Source organism: Brachycentrus maculatus, unplaced genomic scaffold (genome assembly GCF_059751285.1).
Source record: "Brachycentrus maculatus isolate JH-2025_06_01 unplaced genomic scaffold, ASM5975128v1 h1tg000262l, whole genome shotgun sequence".
NCBI lineage: Eukaryota > Metazoa > Arthropoda > Insecta > Trichoptera > Brachycentridae > Brachycentrus > Brachycentrus maculatus.
In genome coordinates this window covers 85,001-109,612 of record NW_028281013.1, presented here as the reverse complement: position 1 = coordinate 109,612, position 24,612 = coordinate 85,001, and the positions used below count along the sequence as shown (strand labels likewise).

Genomic DNA, 24,612 nt, shown 5'->3' with positions numbered 1-24,612 from the left:
CTATTGGCACAAACATATGTATGTGACGCACATATCTATGTGTACTTACAGCAATAAATGGTAAAAATATATATTTTTAAATTAAAATTTTCAGTATTTTGTGTTAAGCACTTTTTGTTAATTTCCATAAAAAATACCAGTTAATAGTTATTGACGCATTGAAATTCCATTTGAAGCACTGTCATAGCAGCCTTTGAATGCGCCATTGCCTCACCGTGAAGCGGTCTTCAGTTTTGTACGAGTTGCCGCCAGGTGTGCTAGCGACTCCGAGTATTGCCGCGTTCGGTCTCCAACCGCCTCTAGCACTTCCAAGATTCCAGACGAACATGACCGGCTAAAAAACTCCGTCTATTCTTTCGATTATGACAACGATCTATTATTATTTGTGCGAAAAGTGCTAACAAGTGGTAAAAATGGTGGTCTTGAGGACAATTTTTGTTTTAGTGACATTTGCCGCGCTAGCCAGACCCGAGGTAAGCAATGGACTTTGACTAACTTCACACGAGACCAAACGTCAAATTCACCGAACTTTTTTATTTGATGGCTAACTTTTTTAAATAGCATAATGATGTTTTATTTGTAGATTGTTGAAATACAAGGCTACGACAAAATATTCTTATTTATTCCGTTTACATATTACACGTATATTATGTTAGACACCTGTGGCCCTGTGTCATGTTGAACTCATGTGCACTATTGTCGTTTATTTACATACTATTTGGATTAAACAAATACAGCTTGTTCTATTGAAATTCTAACTATCGACTAATACGTAAATTTTTCATACATATTTTCTTAAAATACTAACCAAATTTCATCGGTATATTTTTTTTTAAAACGTTTGTAATTCGTTTATTCGAAGGTTTTAAATTGCTAATGCAATTAAAACAAATATTTAAAATATTTTTTATTCTATTGTACTTACAGGTAAAGGAGCGTATTTAGTTATTTAATTTATCCACTATTATTGAACATTGATCGAATAGTATAGAATTATTTTTTTATCTTCTTTAAACTTGAATTTTAACAATACGTACCGCTAATGATAAATAGGTTTTAAATTCAAAGAATGAAACAAAATCAAAATAAGTAGTGATAAATTAAAGAGTAAGTGTTATTTTTTTACGAAATACGTTTGTTATAATCTTCGCCTCTTCCACATTCATGCATCTCCTCATACATACCTGCCGATTTTCCGACTCCTGACCTAACCACTATATTAAAATACCTGATCACTGATCATGCCAAGTTTACTTCGCTCTTCCTTTGTTTCTATTACCAAATACATTTACCTCATAAATTTGCTGTAATATATATTTCCAATTTGATAATTATTTGCCATAATTAAACTTTTAATAAAAAAATTCACTCTTCTTTTCGCGTTTTGAATTAATTCATAATGTAAAAATATTATTATTTACATCTTTTATCATTGATTTCACTTCAAACGATATGAATAATTTAACCTTGTGTCTTTTTTCTAATAGCGAGTATATTATTATGGCATGCTACCTACTCATTCCTCTTTATAAACGTCCGAGTAAAATTGTATTATTAATTTGAATTATTTGTATATCATTTCACTCTCCTACGGCATCTCCTACATACTTGTAAAATAGAAAGTATAAAGACGTTATGTAAGAGGAGTAATAATTTATTGACCTCGACCTCCTAACTATTTATCTTGTTGAAGATGTCTACATTCTGATTCATCCCGAGTCCGTTTATGTTCAAAATATTTTTTTAACTAACTACCTAACCATCACGCCGCTTCCCCGCAGGGATATGCAGAGTGAATAGAACTCCACACCACTCTGTCTTTCCAAATCCACATTCGTGCATCTCCTCATACATTTATGTACTTATAACCCTTATCCGCACCCAATGGTGCATAGGGCACTGCATCAAATTGACGCAGTGTTATCTTGATAATTTTTTACATGAAGGCAAGGTGATCACTCTTGCGCTTCAGGAACAAGTCCAGGGTAGTATTGAATAAATATTACCGTGTAAAATCACTAATTTTTATTTTCACCTCCCCTGGGAATCGAACCCGGGACCTCCAGCACGGTAGCTAAACACGCTGGCCATTACACCACGGAAGCGGACAAAATACATACCCGCCGATTATTTCGACTCTTGACCTGACCGCTTTCACGTATTTCACATACCTACTCTACTCCTTTTTACAACTATTATACATTCGCCTCATAAATTTGTATTACCGTTCATATAATTTGCCCGAGAATAAAATTTACCCAATACAAAATTTAAGGGATTCATTTCGTTTCTTGACCAGTATCATAGTCATTTATTGACAACTGCTGACATTTTGAGGGATTAAAATGACTTGCATTAAAATGATGTTTGTTTTAAAGTAGCAATAACGTCTTTACATCATTCAGGCCAGTAATATAACACTACATCTAAGGCTACAGACAAGTGAAAAAAAGTAATATAAATTAAAATGGTTATAGATCACTTATTTTTGATAGGATCGCCATATAGTATGCAATGTTTTAACGGGAAGTGCTGTCACTTTTTTGTAGGATATGATGATTTCATCAAAATTAATGTTTGTAAGTGTTACATCATTATAAACTTATGCATTTTTTTACCGGCTGGAACATTGAAGCACTGTAATTTTAACAGTCGTCAAATACTTAGTAGACTTCACTTTTTTCGATGTGTTTCAAAACGTTTATTTAATTATTAATAAGATTGTTTTAATAAAGATTAATCACATGACACTAAACAAAACGAGATAATAATATTAATGATTGACAACATATACCAATTAAAAGTCATACAAACATATGTAAATATATATATATATATATATATATATATATATATATATATATATATATATATATATATATATATATATATATATATATATATATATATATATATATATATATATATATATATATATATATATATATATATATATATATATATATATATATATATATATATATATATATATATATGTGTGTGTGAAATATTTTTAATAACGTCTGTAGGAAGTTCTTGTAATTAGTAAGACAAAACAACAATCCTAAATGACTTTACGTTTTCCTAAAAATAGTATAAATAATCTTGCTGACCATTGATATTTAGTTAGTAGTTAAGTCTTAGATGAATCGTCAACCTTGTCTCCTCTTTTCTTGATAATTATATCAAGTTTTAGAAAACTTAAGATTCAAGGCTCCTACGCCCATCAGTTCCACCTCCTCAGATTTCCCAACACCAGATGCTGTTCTAACACAGTACTGTTCTATAGCTACTTCTGGTTTGGGAGTCGTGGGAGGAGTTGGCTCCTTAAATGGTGGATCGGTCCCCGGAGCCTCCCGCTCCCCACGTACCACGGTTTTCGCACCACAGCGTGATCGGAATACAAATAACTGGATCGCGGAATTGGTATAAAGTTAAACACGTACTCAAGGAAATGAGCAGGATAGGAAAAAGTTATACACGAAGAGGGTATGAAAAATGAAGCGCAGCCGTTTTATCTATCACTTAAATTTTTTATTTATTTTAAAACATTACATACATGGGTCATATGCATAACATTCCCGATGAGTAATTTCCATTACTCATTTCTCGACATGAGACCATGTCACACTAATATCTTTCCATATGTCTTTTTTAAGTTAATTGATTTTGGATCCCTGACTGGTATAGGCTGTATTCTGTAATTTGGGTATAGGCAATATATAGCAAGGATCGTACTCCAAACATAGTTATGTTTATCGGCTCTACATGCATTTTATTATGTCTTCGTCTATTATGCCGATGAATTTCTCTGTTAAAAATCGGTTTGGTGTTACTGTGAGTCGTTTTAAACATTATTTGAGCATTGTATTAGTAATCCCATATCTTGGAAGAATGTAAAAAAAATGTATTTTGTAAGTGCTCATGCAAATGTATTTTACATGAGTGGTGGTAAGGTAATATGCCTCTTATCTAGTATTAAATATTTCATTAATGAGAATTAAAAAAAAATATTTTCATGATATACTGAGTGCTATACGGACTATTATCTACCGGTGTAAGATATACGACGTGAATGCAATTTTTCTATGGTTGATATAATATTCCAGTCGGCATTCAATGCCTTACTGAGTATCATATTACTACGTGATTATAATATATTCATTTGTGCAAGGTTAATTAAATCTACCGATGAATCTTGTCCGTACATATAAAACAGATTCATAATAAAAAGTACCTACTTATCTTTTAGTTTTTAATATGTTGTTTATTGAACTTTAAACTTTATCATATTATATACGCATAAATATTTTTATTTTTGCAGTGGGTTTTTTTTTATCTAATTTTAAATAATTATTCTGAGAAGAGTAAAAATAACAAACTTTTAACATAAATAAAAAAAATCAGTTAAAACTGTTTACTTTGCTGCTTCTTTTAAATAACGATCAATGGAATAACATCTGAGGCAGCCTGATTATTTTCTACAAATTAATCGAAATCCTTCCGAAAACCTACAAAATCCTTTTTTTATAATTGCCAAGAAAATGATTTTTGAATTTACTGAAAATTTCAAAAAAATATGTTACTTAAACGCTATCAACGCCCTGTAAAACGATAAGTAATAATTTGTTTATATAATTTATATTTGAAGCATTTTTTGAAAGAGTTTTCATTTTATAATTAAAACGTAACTTTATTTTAAAATCACTATAAATTTAAAGTGATTTTAAAACAAAGTTACATTTTAATTATAATTTGTTTATATCCTATAGGTGATACAATTTGTTGCAGGATATCAAGTTTCTTCACCCACTCAAAGTGTTTCGCAATGAATTGCAGCTTTTTCAATTATGCGATCCTGGCACTCTTCATATGAGTATCATGTTATATCTGCAATATGGATCGGCTCAAAGAAAGAAAATCACACTTGGCTTATTTAGTTTTGATCCTTGATTTAGTTTGATTGCCTCATATTTGAATGTTATTACAAAAAATTCCAGACATCAGGCATCATTAGAGTTTATAAATTTTTAATTTATAAAATGAGATCCTTATTTTCACAAACTTTTTTTTAAAAAAAACTTTGGAAGCAGTAGCCCGTGTTGTTCATTTTAATGTGCAATCTCCCCGGACAGATTGTAAGGTAAAACGTTGCTTTGGTGTCGACATTTGATCTCTGATTTCGAAAATCAATATATAGAATTCGTTGGTTTAATCAAAACTTTGCAAGCGGGTCGTATCTCGAGCAATCTTTATCGGTGATAGTATTCCAACCCCGTAGTTATTCCAACCGACACTCCTCGCCAAAGCAAGCATCAGATTTCCTTTTCCGAACAGTTATCGAATATTAAAAGGCGTTTGTTTGTTTATTAAGTTTAAACAATTCATCGTTGTAAAAATTATTCAGTTGTTCGACATTCTTCAAACTACGATCAACATCCATAGGACTCACGAAGAATCCAAAAGGACTTTAAAATTTCAGTTTTTCATTTATTAAGATCTAGATAATGACGTTTACTTATATTTATCATCAACGTTTCATGAATATCGTTTTTACCCATAAACCTGGTCCATTTTTTATCTGTTCTAAACTTCAATATACATTTTGTGAAAATCCAATCAACCAATATTTTTATCACGTTAATATCATTCGACGTCATCAAGTGCTAATGTCGTACTAAGAGCCAAAAGCGGTAATTTTTTGACAATTTCACCTTTAAGAATGAGATCATTTCTTGTGTTGAAAAAACAATGCTTTACTATGATACTCTATGGTCATCAAAACATCATATTACATGCTCATTTCCGTTCCTAAGCAACTGTGCGTACATATACCGTATACAATAATATGTAATAATGACTTGCCGCCGGAGGTAGTGTTTTTTTTCGTTTTTGTCTATACTTTAAATATCAAACAATGACGTATTATATACCGAGAACTTTTGGTGATCTGTAAAACTATGAGGTACATACATCGAGGGGATTCATGTTGAAGTCACTCTGATTCTGAGAACAGTGACGAGTGTTGTGACTCGCCCAATCCGAAGACTTGGCATATTTCCACACAATACGATATTTACATATTCTTAGCTATGCACATAGGATGTGAGTACCCACATTATGCATTCGTGCAAAAAATTTTCAGCTAAGCTGAAAGTACAACATTAATCTGCAAAATCTAATTGTATGTGCATAGTTACACTGGCCCTGGCACATGATATTTTTTGAAATTCATTATTTTTTTAATATTTTGTATTGCTAGATTGGTAGTTTGAATCCATCACCGCCGTAATACAGTACGTAATAACTAAAATGATGTATGATTTTGTACCTACAATAATATTTAATAGTGCGCTAGAAATCGTTCCTAAACTAAAACCAATTATTATTATAGTGAACATATAATAATTATAATTTATACGAATGTATTGTATAATTTAATTTACTTTTAAATCTTTGAATAGGAATGCAAAACTAGTATATCATGTTTTCAGATATCAAATTAGGTTTTATCGTTTAAGTATTAATTTATTTAGGCTCAATAAGAATCCAGGTATTCCTAATTGCTAATTGTTATTGCGGATGAAGCATTAGCAGATGTTTACCATTAATAAATATAACGAACATAACTATTCAATATTTACCCATTTTGTATTTTTTTAATTTTGGTTATTTGTAAATACTGAATAATAAAGATTTTCCGCAAATTTAGTGTTTGAAACACGTTTGTACAGTATGTTATAAATAATGTTTGTTATAAACAACATTTTTAGAAGAGTATTGAATGGAATTTCAAAATTACGTTCCTTATTTTTGAACGAAAAATAAAAGACATGAGATAAAGACGGAAATTAGAGGTAAAGAAAGTATTTTGTATTATTTTTTGACATCTCATCAAAGATGAAGAAGAATATGGAAGTCTGGGCATTTAGGGGGCTGACGACCGTCATAGGCTGGTTAAAGTGATCACTTTACACACGTATAACATTCACCAATTTTACCCATTATTATTTGGACACACTTGAAATTGTTGTAAAAGTATTTTGTATTAAGAAAACAGCACTTTATAATGCGGGTTTCAGTGAACGTTGAATATTTTCAAGAAAATTATTAAAGGCAAACAAATTCATTGATGTCAAGAAATTATAGAGTAATGCGTTCTTCTAATGGATTTTCTCAAGATATTTGCTAAAGTATTTTTTGTTGTTGCTGTAAATAGAATTACAATAGATTTATGGAAATACTTGCGTTTTTTTAAAGCCACTTTACTTATGATTTTGGCTCTTACATTTTTTTATTGCAAATACAAAAAATAAAAGATATAAGAGTGATAGAGAAAAAAGAAGAAAATATTTATAACTAACCGACATTAATTAAAATATAAAATAAACTATTCGAACTACATTTCTTTGGTCATTGCCAACTATTGGTGTTACTCAGATTGATTGTTCGTACATAGGACTATATTATGTATATTTGTTAATGATTGATTTGGATCGGTTCTGTTTGATGGCGATGACAGTTGACAACAATGCATCAATCCGTCGATAATGTCTATCATAAAGAGTTTCACTCATTACACCAGTATTTGAGTTCTCTATTTCTTATTGGACAATAGTGAATATTTTGCTTATGGATCGTACTCACCCGGCGCTCAAGTAGTAGGTACATGTATAACATCTGTATTGCAGTAGATGGTTAGGCTGCAATTTGTCCAGCGTCTCCCACGATCTCCGCCTGCCCTCGGCCGCGAGGAACAATGCCGTAATAGGCGCAGGCCTGACAATGGCAGATTCTGTTCTCTGCTCCGCCAACTATCCACAGTCTGCGGAGAGTAATCTAGCTTGGCCGCGTGTCACGGAACACATGCCCACTTTCCGTTACTTCATTATTTCCTCCTTTGTGTAATGGTCCCCCGCCCGACGGTGATGGACCGTGGATAAGAGTACATTAAATAATACCTACTTTATAAATACGTGTAACGCTATCTACACAATGTTACTTCGAAGCCATTTAATTATCTGGGATTTTTGACAATATATATGATTGTTAAATCTTCTCATTCTTCTTCTTCAGAGCCTTATTCGCACCCAATAGTGCAAAGGTCAGTGCATCAAATTGATACCATTGTTATGTTTTAAAAGTCAGAAAAGGAGTTGTGTGCCTATTTTCATTGGTATCCTCTTATTATTGGATCTAATTTTACAATTTTGTATGCGAACTCACTGTAAAATTCTATTTTTTTGAAAAAACGTAAAAGTCAACAAAATCTGCAACCATAAACTTTTTTCACCGCAGTAGGTACTCGTATTGATGTAATATTTTCTGACGTGCTGATATCGCGACAGTTTAGGTACATATGTTTCAAATGAAGCGGGGATTAAAAAACTGGCTTCGAGAGCAAATCGGCATTCACCGTGAATTTAGTCTTGACATGCAGACTTTAAGTAATTAGCATGTAAAACACCACACATGAGTAAGTGATTATGTCGAAGGCTGTTGGCGTCGTGTATATATTATTGAAATACGCAAGTTGTTGTCAATACGAGCTGAAACTGAATACAGCTGTGGAGGGAGTGGAATACTCGGTTGTGGAATATCAACTAGTCAGTAGGCAGTGTTTATATTGACACTACCATTCCTCGGTGGTGACATCATCACTGTCGATGATGAAAGATATGCTGGAACTCACTTACCTCGTCAACATGATTGAATTGCACCGAATCATTTTTATTCTTCATCCTTATATGCTATAAACATTATACTGCATTTAAAGCAGCTTTTGCAGATACCAAAGGACAGCAAGAGCGTGTAAAGGTGTTTGGGAGATGCACGTAAAGACCTGTATAAATAAGTATGTAGTAGTGTTTTGATAAACTGAATAATTAAAAAAAATATATATATTTTTTACATATTTGTTTTGTCAGTATATTAAAAAGTATTAGCTTACCAAAAATGCGTCTAAGTATTTTTACACATTATAATTATCGATGTTAAAAGAGATGATTTGGATTCACCACCGACAGCATTTTTGCTAAATCTTTGTATTTGTCCAGTCGTTGAAATCTTTTAAAGTTATGTACTTACTTGGAATATGCCTGAAATCATGGTCTAAAATTAACAATTCTAAAAGGGCAGATTTAATATCGACTAAACTATTTACAAAATCTTTGTATTGTAAATACCTATTGTAAATATTTCATGTATACGAATTTTTGTAATTTAAAAATTAGACTGATTTTAATATCAATAATACTTGTGGACGCCCAGGGCGCGAATATCTTAGCCACTTATACGAGGACTTAGGCTGCTCGATATATGAGAAGCTGTTTCGGGAGATAGGCTGGAGTGGCGAAGGAGATATTATCTGTTGCTGCAGACCGATCCGCAGGATTGAGACCAGAGAGAGAATACTTGATCAATCGGTACCAATTATCCAAATTAATTTTCTACGAAAAATAAACAAAATCGATGCGTATAACATAATATGACTAGTTGTTTTTTCTATTCATAAATGTTTTCATTATGCTCAACCAAATCTAGACCTTTTATGCAAAAAAAATTCAATGTCGTTGAAATACGCGCATTAATTTATTTTTGTACATACCTACTTGCATTATAGCTACCATATATTGAAATGATTTGTTTTTTACGGCCTTACCATATTATCAATTTTAAAATGTATTAAGTTCAAGGTTGCCGATATAATAATTTCAAGGAATACATCTTTTCGCCAGTTTAAGCTTTAAAAATGTTAATTCTTATAGTTTATGTAAAAAAAGCGCCAAATTTTTTAGAGGAAAGTTAAATAATAATGTGAACAGAAAAAAATGCTTAATCCTTAGATCACCTCGAACCAATAAGCTGTTATTTTCTCTGTGAAATGTATTATTGATTTAGTAGATTTTCTCTTTTACAATTTCTTTATCGTATTTCTTAATGTTTTAGATCCAGGTGAATTTTTACATCGATTACCCAAATTCATAAAATATGTATAATATTGAATTGTCAACTGGTTTGTGGGCGAAATGTGCCAGCCCTTTAGTGATTGTCCACTGCGTAGGTTGGCATTACAGATATCAAGTCGGCCTTGCAAACGCCCACTAGATCACTGACTTCTTGTATTAACCCATCAATTGCCTATATCTCCTACAGGTCTCGTAACGTTAAAATACTACCAAAACATTAAAAATATAATATTGAGAGTGGTATTTTTCGGACATTTTTTACACACCTATGAAACCAAATTTTTAATTCACTGAAAACTTAAAGTGACACTGACTCATTCGATTATTAATAGTATATGTGTAAACAAGTACGAGTATATATTTTATTCTTATTTTTATAGTCCTCAACAACACCCAATGGTCATAAGTTTTCGCATCGGAAAGACTTGAAGTTTAAAAACTTTTTCATTAATTCCATAAAGATTAGTACTGTCCTTCAGGATAATATAAAATTAAAAAAAATACTGAAAAAAACACTTTTTTTTCACCCCTCTGCATGGTATCCAAATACACTAATACTTATCTAAGGACCCGACCTAAATAAAAAAGCATGCTTGAAACAGTAAATACGAGAATGTACGCTTGGCAATGACAACAAACGGGTTAAATTTTCTGTGTAGAATACCAGCGAGGCAGACTTAGAGGCTGTGCTCTGGTTATCGCAAAAAAAATATTACAAATGGCAAATTATTGCAGAACAACTTATGCCGCGTCGTTTCCTGGTGTGCTTTGTTTGGTCGCCTTATGTGAACTGATTTATGGCGTGCTGATACTTTTCATATGAGCAAAGATTAACTTGTTTGTCCAGCGATAGGTGGAGACAGAATTGTCAGAAATATACGTACAAGTATTGTGTATTCCTGTATTTAATTTACGATGTCCATTAGTTGTATTAATTAAATGTTTGCTGAAGTAATCAACTGTTCTTTTGTGTATGGGATCATAATGATAATTAAAAAAATAATAGATGTATGTACGTTTAAGAAAAATATTTCCTGACTGGTAGATTTATCACATAAATTTTAATATATTCCAATACAAGTCTGTTAACATTTTTAGTGAAATATCAAGCAATATTTTTACCTCAAGGAACTTACACGTTTTGTACGAGTATGTGTATACAAGTTTAAGTGATCTAGCTATTTCAGCTATCGTTTTCCACTTCTTGATAATATTATCTTCTTTAATATTTCTTCTCCTTACTGCAATCAATGGTTCATAGGGCACTTTAGTGATGGAGCGTTATTTTTATCTTGATATTTAGTATTTGACGGTAAGAATCACACTTTGCTCTTAAATGCCAATATTAGGTTATGTTTTAATTTTGTGTAAAAATGGGTATAAAGTTAAAAGTACACAAATAAAACATATATAATATTGCCATGTATTTTTATAAAATAAATCCTGTGATTCAAAAAGAGTTTTACAAATCGTATTGATAAAGTCCTTTTTGATCGTAAGGGCCGTGATTCGATATAAAAGTTATATTATCACAAAAAATATTATCTTTAAAAATATTATCAACATTTTGAGTGCGTCTAGCCTATGACGGTCGATGGTCCTGTAAATGCCCAGACTTACATATTCTTCTTCATCTATGTTGAGATGTAAAAAATAATGTAAATGTTGACTTAATTAAATTCTTCTATTATATTTAGCAATTCTGCGTCATTATTGGTCGAAAGAGAACGATTATTAGTTAAGACTTTGGCTCTACCACAATCGATTAGGCTTTGTTTACTGACTAATTTCATATTTTATATATAGACAGTTATTTGTTTGAATACAATCTAAACCACATTCCTTTCAAGGTATACTTCTGCGATAGGTACTTTTGTAGGTACACATTTACGTCGAAAAGGCGTAATAAAATAAGTAAGAGTCTGTATTGTTCTTATTGAAATCTGTAGAAAAAATAATAAAGATTTTCTGTACATATTTTAAATGACAAGAATATGTCGTGGCGTCATAGGATATGATGTCAGAGTGATATCTCGCCAATCTATCAAAATGCTGTTTTTCAATAACCGAATTTTAAGAATCAGAATGTTAAATGAGATTATTTAATTTTCGGATTTGATAACGTAGGTAACGGAATACCTTTTTTCACTTGGAGTTGTTCCTCAAAGAACTCGTTCAAATCAGCACTGTATAACTTACACATACTTTTCCACGTATAAGTTATATTTTTCACCTTAAGCTCCTTAATTTTCTTCTTCCTTGCACTATCAAAACCATTTAGTTTATCTTAATAAACATATCCCATTCCTTTACCCAAGAATCTGGAGCCCAGAAATCATCAAGATCAAGTTGACCTCTCGGCGGTCCAACACAGTGCACCATGTACTTACCGCTTGTTGTAGATGCGGGTAAAAGAAAGAGGATCAGTTAAATCCGACATTTCTCTCAAGTGCAGATATTATGACAATTTTCAAATAAATAAAAAAAATAGTAAATTAACTTTTCATGTACGTAGGTGATAGTTAATTTCATTGTTGTAAAAATAAAACCGTTCAAAATTCCTACAGTTTCTTTACAAATCATCGTTATAATAATTTCTAATAATACTTATCATAATTGCGACCACACTTGTTGTCTTATAACATAATTGAGATGAACATTCTTAGAATGACACTTCCTTAATACGTGTGTGGGAACAGTATACGACAATAACAGTCATACGAAGGTCATTACTGAGATTACATTGAACAATTACAGCGACTATTTTTTAGCTACAATATACTAAACAACTCTATTTAATTTTGACATGAAGAACACACATACAGTAGGTACTGTAAACAAGTATTTGTACGTGTATTTTTTAAGTGCTTATATATATATAATAAATATATTTTATTTATTTATTTAAACGTTAACATTTTATGTTTTTCAAAATAAGTCATTTGTACAAGTTATTTTATTGATACATAATATATATATATATATATATATATATATATATATATATATATATATATATATATATATATATATATATATATATATATATATACGATTATATATATATATATATTTATATATATATATATATATATATATATATATATATATATATATATATGATATATATATATATATATATATATATATATATATATATATATATAAATATATATATATATATATATATATATATATATATATATATATATATATATATATATATATATATATATATATATATATATATTAAGTATATAAGTACATAAGTTGATTTTTTTCTAGTTCTTAGTAATTTTTATTTTTTATATTTTTTTTATCGCATTGTCTGGCTAATCAATGTTCCCCGTTCTAAGCCAGACAAATTTAGATATTTAATATAAGTAAGCAATACCGGAATAACATAGGTGACTACTTTTCTCCTAGCTAAATATGAAATATTTAGAGACAAATTTTCTTAATGAGAACCATTTTATTTTTCTATATGTGTACAATTTAAGCAGTATTATTAGCCTACCACAGAATTTTTACATGATGTTTGTCATTTTATTTCGTTATTTAAACTTTGGTTTGACGATAGTAAAATAAGTAACTAAGTATGTAATATATAACGGCAATTTTTTAAATCGAAGTTAAACTATTTATTTAAATATTGAAGCAATTTATCGTAATTATGGTAATTTACTTTCCAAACGACATTACAATTCCGGCTCCGTTACCTCACGGATTAACTCTATTGGAGAACTTATACCTCTTGAGCTCATATGCATAGATGTCATTAAGGATATCATTTTGAATATTTGAATATACGAGTAGATATGCGTGATTGCGCAATCAACGCGATCGGAAGGGAATCGCCATGCCAGGGCCAGTTCAGTATCTCATCGGCACGACTATCATCATAAATATTTTATGTTGTGGTCTAAGCATAATCGAGTCCGGCGTGTAGTTTATATGACATTAGATGATATATTTTAAGTTTTATAAGAAACCTAAAACCGGTATTCATAGATATCCATAAGTTTATTTATTTCAAAAGCTTGACATTTAAATACAACGCATGAAATAAGAAAGAAAATATCTGTATTAATATCAAACCATGACAAACATTTCTGAATTCTGGTAATTTTTGTCACATGTATGTTCTTACGATAGAGTTGAGATATAAAAATAACCATAATAATAACGTGAAGTAATTATACATACAATTCTATTATATAAAATTAATTTAACGCTACCTACTTTTAAAATACACTAGTAATCAAAACAGAAAAAAATGTATTGATTTGCTTCGTACACACGAATATAAAACACGTTGCGTTTTGTAGATATGAAACGACAACAAAAAATCTTTAAAAAGCAAAACAGTGAATTGCTGGCATGTAAATTCAGTACATTGTTTCTTAAAATATTGACATTTAATGGAAAATATTTTTCTTAATCAAACGTATCACGAGAGACATGTTAACATGTAATGCTCATTTCCCGCAACTTATTAAAATGGTCTGTAGCACAAACCAATAGGGCGCTATGTACCTTTTATACTGATGAAATTAATTGCGTGATTTGTAAAGAATAAATAACTGCTCAATGTGAAGTAGTAATTATTTTATCGAACAATGCTGTGTTTTGTCGCACATAACAATATGAGATTCTAACTGTATTACAGGTGCATTGGGAAACTGTAACATTGTTTTACATTGTTTCGATGGCGATGTTGACAAAGTTAATCAACTCGGTCAGTAGTGGTTCGCGTTTCGGTCTACTGAGTGGCCATTGCCCACCGCGGCCGTTATGATTTTTAATCCGGCCGTCATTATTCCCGGCCTCCAGATGGCTTCATTATTCGGTTGTGAAACCTACCCGATGGTCTACGTTCTTCGTCTGCCTCACTCGAGACCTCGAACCGGCCTCAACATAAGGATGCGGGCTTGCCTAATAGGATAGAGTCGCTGTTGCATAAAACGTCGTCAATGGAAGACGTTCATCAGTTAATCATAATTAAGTAATTGTAATTTATTTTGGATCGAAAAACACAAATTTTATTGAGAATTGACCAACCCATTTATCGCAAAAAAAACTTTTTCATTAATTTGAAATGTAATTCAGTAATATTCACTGTAATGCGTCGTTCTTCTTTATGACGTTGCTTGATTTTAACATTTTGTGTTATTTACGTTTGCCCACATCCCATGAACATGTTAACTGTTGACCAAATTAACGAAAGGTCCACACAAAAAAGATATTTGACGTATCATCACTACTTTTATTCTTCCCCCAACCATCGCTTAGAACTCATAACAATCATAGATAATAATCGTTAGATACATTTCAAGAATATCTCTAATTAAGTATCAACCCTTGCGATATATTAGTTTAATTTTCGGATCATATCCAATGATGATTTATTTATTATACGTAAATAAAATCGAATAGAATGAAAGATTATCATATTTTATTTTATTAGTTTTTGTTATGAGAAAACGAATCTTATCGAAATCTAACATTACAAGAAATATTTCAATAGTGGTATTTCATATTTACTCAATAGTTTATACAATGTATAATTTAAACCAAGTGTTTAGGGAAAAGACACATAAAAATATGTTAGTTTTATTATATCAGATGTTTTCATCGCAGCCTATCTTTAAATTTGCGTGAAGCAAAATTTTATATTGTTTATATTGCTAATGTTTGCTATTTTTATCAAACCGAACTTGATGATTTATTTATTTCTATGGGGAAATATTATTATTAAATAGTCACATAGCGTACCAATTAAGAGAATTATTTTTAAGAAATAAAAACACATATGGTATACTGAGTCATACAATGACAAGCTGAACATACAATATCATGTTTTGTCAACACAGATTGATATTGTTATCAGCTGGTTCCATTGTTGTTTCATCTCTTAAAAATCAAAGATACGAAAAATACGTACTTTTTCTTCATATTATTTTCGTATGTACCATATTGATTTTTATTGATTAAGAAATGATAACAGATCATTATGTTACTGAACAAAATTCTTTAAGAACTATTAGTACATTTGATTTATTCGTAGGTATATTGAATCACTTTATCCACGTTCGCATTGCCAATATTGTATTACCTCGGGCTATTTGGACTTGGGTCGGATACTTCCCATTTATCGTTAGTATCAAACCATCAATCAAGTAGTAATATGTATTTTTGTTCCATAAAATAGTCCCGGTCTTTGCATTTTCGAGCTTTGAGAATTCTAGTAAATTATGCTCTGAGTTATCCCATATTCTATAATGTTACGAGTTACTCCATCATGTTTTATCTCTTATACTTTCACTAAATAATATGTATGCGGACAATGTTTCTGGAATGCCTGCGCGTATTACCGGTTTTGAAGAGTCTCAACTCTTAACTGCGGTTACAAATAACTTATGTAAGTCTTTTGTTTCTTTAAAAGGCGACACAAAAGTGGAACGCATTTAAATTATTTCTCTTACACAATGCACAGTATGTAGACACTAGGTTTATATGGAAGGGATTGTGACATTTCCTCTGATACAACAGTAAACGATTTATTTGATCTTGTTTATAGGTCTTCTTGTCACATTGGTAAAATTTATATGATGGCTTCCCTCCCAAGAATATAACAACCCTTAATACCCAACATACAAAATACACATGAGTGAATACTGTGTAATTATATTGTTAGCATAACCAACATATTGTTATCGATAGGATAATATTGACGTTGGAAATTAAGGTATAAAATGAAAAATCCAAAATTTGTCAATCATTCAGATTAAATTGAACACAATTTTTTAATCGTAGATTTATGCATTTTTTTGTTAACAATATCATACCTGCTAAATAACACTAGTTATTACAATTTTACTGAAGTACTGAAAACTTTTTTTTAATTAAAGTTTTACTTTGTGGTAAAATCAATTCATTTTTATTTAAGTTTTACTTAGTAAATGGATACCACTATTTCTTAAAACCTTTTATTGTGACACGTGTTTCGATGCATTCCCCATCATTTTCAAACTCCATAACGTAAACATCGTAGGTACATTGGTCACAATAGATTTTAAGAAATAGTAATGGTAAATGGTATTTACTAAGTAAAACTTTAATATAAATGGATTGATTTTACCACAAAGTGACTGCCGAATCAATTAATGACATTGCTGAAAATTCGTTTGTTTATGTACGTCTTCCACACATAAAATTTCTCAATTGACGCTTTAAGCTTTTTGGCTTTCCAACTACCAGTGTGTCATATAGTCTTGAACTCTACAGGATTTAATGCCATCGGTGAGTACATGCTACTTACACGAAGATATCGCATATTTGCATTGAATAATCAAGCACGTAATACCATAAGTTTAACCTGTGCGATACTATTTTGTATTCCACTCTTGAGTCATAAGGAAAAAGTCGACGAATCAAGCTGAGATAGGTAGCTAGTTTTTGGCTACATTCGTTGTGGCTATAAGAGTTTTAAAAAACCTTTTTTTATAATTGACTGTTTCTTATATATTTTAAACAATATTCTTATTTATTTGTTTATCACTAGCTGTACCCGGCCACGTGTTGCTTTGGCTCAATCGGGTTAATTGGAAAAGAAATAAAATATTAAACACATATTTCTAATATGAAATATTTCATTTCACAATGCTTGTGAACCAATGAGAATTAAAAAAAAAAACACATGAAACGACAATGCAATCGGAAACATTGAAAATGTTTTGTGACATCAGCTATCAAGAAGCATGCTCAGTTATGGGCAATAATTAGAATGCTTTATATCAACAGACGGCGCTACCATTGTGTTAAAAAAATGCCGTTTAAAAAAAAAGCATTTGTTACCTGTATTTGTGCCTATTTATATGGAAGTTACTTCTGTTTTCAACATATATCGCTCTTATTCGGGCCAGAGAAGAAAAACGTTCGTGAGCTATTTTCAGAATATTAATTTCGAAATTTTCTAAAAGGTTAGAAATTTTCTTGAAGGAAAAACTAACTACATAAATATTATATCAATGCTACAAAGTAAAACCTACTTCCGACCCCATTATTTTTTATATTTATTTAATTACTAGTAATGTCAATAGGAAACACTTCCTCTCTGAATGTTTAAGTATCATAAATGGTGCGGATATGAAAGTTAAATATTCCAATATACGAACATAACATCGGTGACATTAGATACTTGAAAACGCCAATCAATTCATACACAAGTAGTAATTCGATCTGCATTTCTAACTTTCTATTCGATACAATATTATAAGATACATAAATGTATGTAAGTATTTTTATGTGAGTAAATAAAGTATGTTTATTATTTGCATATATTTATCTAGGTTTTACGCCCCGTATGACGATGTTTTCTCAGTCACCTTTTATGACCCGATGTAACATACATTTATGGTATAATACCACCCGTATAACCTATCTTGTATGTCATTACTATTCTACGCTTGTACTATTCCTGCGATACCGGAAATAACATCAGAAAACCTAAAATTGGCATTCTGATAATTTACCATCAAAATATGCATTTTAATAAATACAAAACAAAATTTATTTATGTAACAATATAAATTATTTTTTTATGTGTAAGAACTAAAAAACTCTTTAAACTTAAAAAATAAATAAATATAAGGTAAATTATAAGTTTTTTTATAACTTATTGTCCATTGTCGTCTTTGACCAGAGTATAAAATTGTATTATTTCAGCATAGATCGAATATGCGAGTACATATCATGTCTGATTCATGACCGCTAGAGGGGCAGATTGTACAAATACCTAATAATATAATAGTAATGGTATCGTGCTCAGAAACTAAAGTAAACTAAAATGATGGTACGGGTATAGTATACACGAGTATACGGTGGATAAGTATCGGAATTATCGCATGCATTTTGTGCAGTTCTCAGATAACAAGACTCAATAGTTCAAAAATGATTATATAAATGTTTGTGATATTATAAAATAAATTATTGTAAATTTTATGTTGATAATATTTTATTTTTGATTTTACTTATTGCCGTAAAAATAACGGTTTATATTTCAAACTAAATGGACAGCACCGATTTTCTGCATGTGTATACCATGACATATATCAGTTCAGAGATGCCATGATTTATTTTTTGATATGATTGAACAATTCGTTTTCCATTTATGATAAGCGTTTATTTTCTGACTTACAGTAAGTGAATTTTAGGATTCAGATGAGTAAATAGCCATTTGATATATTCACTAGCAAAACAATGTAACGTATCTCAAGATTAGTTGTTATTTATGCAACCCAAAAAATATTCAAAATAATATTAATATTAAATGAAACGTTGGAAAAATACAGGATTATGAAAAATATCCTATTTATCAAATTATTTAAAAAAATAAAAACAACGTAAGAGTTTTTTCGTATTAGTCAGAAAAGATGTTTCGTTTTGTTGATTTTGATCGCATTTAATTTTTGCCTCTCTCTTTTTTAGGATGGCAAAATGGTTATCTAATGCTTAACCTAAACCTTGTCGGTAATTATGTTATTTATAATTTGATAATTTATATTTTGTAATTTATATAATAAACGTCGTAAAATTTAAACAATAAGAATTGATAGTTCAAATACTCTGGGGATTGTAGAGATATAAGATTGCTTGACTAGGCTTTGCTTTACCACATCAATCAATGCAATAGAAAGAGAGAAAAAGCAGTCAAAAAAGATCACGAAATCTTTTGAAAAGAGTAAAGAACCTCGTTATCTTTATGAAAATTATTCAGGTGTTTAATTTTATAAACAGCATATCAAAATATCTTTATCATACTATGCCATATATCATGTTTAACGATTTTAATTTTCCAAAGAGAGTTTGTATTTAATACTATTAGTTATGGAGTATGGTGTAAACCACAGTGTTAAGCAATATACAGTAGGCTAGAGTCTATTGATTTGAACTAACTTTTCCTGAAAAATGCTTATTTAATCCGAGAAGTGTGATTTCACTAGGTATTTTACCGAAAAAAAATATTTTCCGGTAGATTTGTGATTTTGACCTGATTGCCAATATCGCGAATTCCTAGTGTGTCTGTTCTATACTTGTATCAGGAGGAGTGAGATTCAGACAAACCGGTTGTGACATAACATTACCGGTTGCTGCGACTGGAGACCGGGGACTGGGGACTGGGACTGGATTCATGTCTCGTGTCTGGCGGACTTTTTCTTTCAGACGAATGTAGTGACAAAACCTTATAAGTATAAGAATACAGTAGAAACTTTGCGCAATGATCGCAGCCTTGTCTCGTGTGAATAATTTAAATAAAATAAATATTTCTTTTCATATGGTCTGGGTGTAGTGAAGCATTTTTAATATATTTTACTTCCTCGTTCTTCTTTCTTGCTGGATTGTAAAGTAATCTGTAAATATTCTACATTTTCTTTTAAATATTAATATAATCTTTACATCAAGGGCTCTTTTACTTGTAATTTTAAATTACAGCTTAACTCCCCTATATGTTATTATCTTGGTTTGTTTATTAAGTAAACAAAACAAGATGATCAAATTAAGAGTCGTGTGAATATCAAATAAATTATCCGTAAACAAAATAAGTTGCATTAATACGTTTCAGGTCCGTGGTGATTGTTTTGATCGTCTATAATAGATTAGATAAATGACGGGTTAGTACTTTCATCCCAGCAGCTTATGAATGCATTTTTATGGTAAATTCAAATAATATAAAATCGTATAGAATTATGTTTAGAAAAGTAAGTAGGTACATATATTTTCTTCTATCCTGAGGAATAATTATACGTGTCACGTATAATGACAAGCTATGTAACAAGAGTTACTCACAAGATGTCTAATGATATATGTTTTTACGCTTTTTCTTCTTTTTCGCATAAACCGATCATTATCATTGTTTACAACATTTTGAGTGTGTCCAAATACTTGTTCACAAAATCTGGATTATCTCCAATTACAGGAGTTATTTTCATATTATTTTTTGATATCTCATCAAAGATGAAGAAGGATTTGGAAGTCTGGGCATTTACGGGGCTTACGACCGTCATAGGCTGGTTTGAGTGATCACTTTACACACGTGTAACATTCACCAATTCTACCCATTATGGACAACCACACCACTCAAATTCTTGGAAGTTCTATATATATTTTTACCAATTTAGAAACCTTGTTCATGAATCACTAGAACTTCACTAGAGACATCTATTGGTGAGATGTAAAGAAGCTTTTTATTAAGCAGAAACTCTTATATTAGTATGTGAGATCCGAATCCTGGATTATAATCACACACATGAGAAACGCCAGAAAATAGCATTTTCATTTTTATTATTAAGCTTATAATTTGTCCAGATAATTTATTTACAACATTTTGAGTGTGTCCAAATACTTGTTCACAAAATCTGGATTATCTCCAATTACAGGAGTTATTTTCATATTATTTTTTGATATCTCATCAAAAAATAATAATGGCGTTTCTCATGTGTGTGATTATAATCCAGGATTCGGATCTCACATACTAATATAAGAGTTTCTGCTTAATAAAAAGCTTCTTTACATCTCACCAATAGATGTCTCTAGTGAAGTTCTAGTGATTCATGAACAAGGTTTCAAAATTGGTTCATATATATAGAACTTCCAAGAATTTGAGTGGTGTGGTTGTCCATAATGGGTAGAATTGGTGAATGTTACACGTGTGTAAAGTGATCACTCAAACCAGCCTATGACGGTCGTAAGCCCCGTAAATGCCCAGACTTCCATATCCTTCTTCATATTTGATTAGATATCAAAAAATTATATTATCATTGTTATATGTTGACTACTACAAGGCGACATTTTCAGTAATATTGGTATTACAGCATTTTCACATTTTTGGTATTTACAGGAGAATCGTTCGACGCATGAAGGGACGAACGAATGTCGAGGATCCACTGCGATTATTTAAAATATTGTGTCGGGTTGTGGTCCCGTGGTTAGTGTCGCGGACTCTTGAGTCAGAGTTTCTCGTTTTGAACCCACTCTACCACAATTTGATACCTATTTCTAATAATAAGCCGCCTAGGCTCACAGAAATACATAGTATGAGTATTTTTGCATGTAATAAAAACGCAAATATTTCTCTTTTTAATAAAAAAATTCAAAATCATTATACCAATAAAACAAAAAAAGTAATAATTTCGATTGGAATATCAATTTAACCGTTTGGAAAAACGCTTTTACTTACATTCCCAGCTAATAAGAAATCTAATAGCTTTGTGGCCACGGGTCACGATTTCTATAACACCTGTTGAAAATACTCGGTATTATTTTATTTCAGTTATTGAAGCCATGTCATTAACAACGGATTTTTATACACGTACTAGTTATGTACTACTAATGTCTTACTAATATCTTAAATGAAGTGTTCTTTATTTAGCTTCACTAACTCCATTTTTTTAGTTTTGTTAAAATTATTACTAAAAATCCAAAACCCAAAAGCAAACAGTTTGTGTTTTTAAATATAATTTTTACCGACATGCATAGCCGGTTACTGACAATACAATTTATAACAAATCAACGCTTTAACCTTCTAAAAGTTTTAAGACACGATCTATTACGTGAAAATAGACGCATTTTAAATATTGTCTACTGTTGTAAATTCTCGTAGCTAAATGCCATTTAAAAATATCGCAATTCGTTATGAAATGACAGAGTTGTCGGTGGAATTATTGATTAACAGCGTATAATTGTTAGGTAACTGAAGTAAATCATTCTTCAAACCATCTCGAATTATAAACTGATCATTACAATTTTGCATTTCTGGATGTTAATGCAATTTTATGGGCTCATTGGAAATCTAGTGTTTCATTCATGAAATTCTTGTTTGTGTCGATGTTACGCTCATCTAATTTTACCAAAAATTATTAAATCCTTTTTTCACAGTGTTGAATAAATTTTCGTTATAAAATATAATAATATAAAATTGTACGCCCACATTTTTTTAACTATAACAACTCAATAATTATGTTTAAATACAAATAGATTGAAGTTTCGATTCTACAAAGTAAATTTATAAATCTGTACATATTATATGTTCACTTTTTTTCCTTAATTTGTTACATTTTTTGATAGAGTAAAATACATGATTCTCAGTATTTGCATATCATTTAGTAAAAATACCGGTTTTTTATGTGATGCCCATTTTTATAGATTCATTGAAAAGCATTCTTAGAACGGTTGTGCAATTATCATTCCAAGTTCCAGCCCATTTTTTACTATAAAATTCATCATTATTTGTTTATAAGAAGTATTTGCTCGAATATTCTGGGAAATAATGGTGACTAATAATGTGTGTGCTCGGTGCTAGCTGGTGAAGTTCTATGGCTATTTATGGTAAGGTTGATGATTTCCTTTTATTGCAGGGTCTCGAGCAGGCGGTGGACTTCTCTCCCGTGGTGACTGCCACGTGTAAGGCTGGCTTCATGACTATCCGCATTAACTTCAACCAATCATTTAGCGGCATAGCACACGCCAGAGACTATAGGTAAGACTAGCCCAATCAGAAATATATTATTTATTTGTTGGCATGCAATCTTCTAGTTTATTTTGGTATCGACATTTCTTAAATGTGCCTACATTCGAATTAAAACTTGGAGGAATAATATTTCATTTAAATATATATATATATATTAAGTGGAAATATCATGAGTTTGAGACAAAAATTAAATTAAATATACAATTTAGTTATTTTACTTTGATTAATTAAAAAAAAAACACTTAATACTCTTAACTACATGAAGAAACAGATTATAAAAATTATTTGTTTGTTTTAACGTTTGAGGTATTATGTTTTATTAATTGGTGTACTTTTTGTTACTACTGTTTATAATAATCACGTAATATTTAATCATATAGAGAAGGATAGCAAGTTTTAAAAAAATTGATGAATTGTTAAATGTGCGTGATATTTGTTTCGCATTCTGAGAAGATATTCATTCAAAAAAATGCACTCAGAAGGCGGAACCAATAAAGCAAAGGAAATACCAATGAAATGGTCAATAAAGTGATCCTTACAGCTTAGATACTCTTAAACCAATTACACTTACACCTTTCCATATTTGTTTTATTTTTAAGACACTTGGATTAATACACAATCTGGATTTGTGGGTCTAGAAAGCGTGAATTCAAATATATTTTGTTAGTTTTCTTAACCACAGATAACAAACACAGTACTTACTGATCTCTAAAATTATAACTTTCGTTTTGCTCATGAGATTGCATAGAAAATAAAATGATTTATTATGATGACTGGTGTTTTAATAATCGAAAGTTCAAAACCGCTACTACATTGTTTCATAAGTAATTTCGCTACCTGCTGTGTCTAACTATGTATCTCAAATAACGTATTTTCACTATTCGTGTGCCATTTTTCATTTTAACGTTCAATAGATTACCTCTACCATATGGAAAATTATAAAACCATTCTGACCTACTAAATCGTATTCAATTCAAGTATAACACATAGTGAATTGTAAAGAGTGCTGAAATGATGATCGTTTTCATTTCTTCAAAATGTAGCTTTTTAAAAATAAGTATTTTATAACGTTACGAAAATTACAAAAAAAACTTATTTTGCTGATTAGCGTTACTT

The 24,612-nt window shown here is 30.5% G+C and overlaps 1 protein-coding gene across 1 annotated transcript in view; it reads left to right on the top strand.

The window, feature by feature from the left end:
• The first annotated feature begins 229 nt into the window (after positions 1-229).
• The window catches only part of LOC148305768 (uncharacterized), a 40,121-nt gene continuing 15,738 nt past the window's right edge, over positions 230-24,612 (top strand). The window contains exons 1-2 of the mRNA XM_088266152.1: positions 230-473; positions 23,384-23,505. Coding sequence (XP_088122278.1) covers positions 414-473; positions 23,384-23,505 — 182 coding nt within the window. The 5' untranslated portion in view covers positions 230-413. The remainder of the gene's footprint in view (positions 474-23,383; positions 23,506-24,612) is intronic.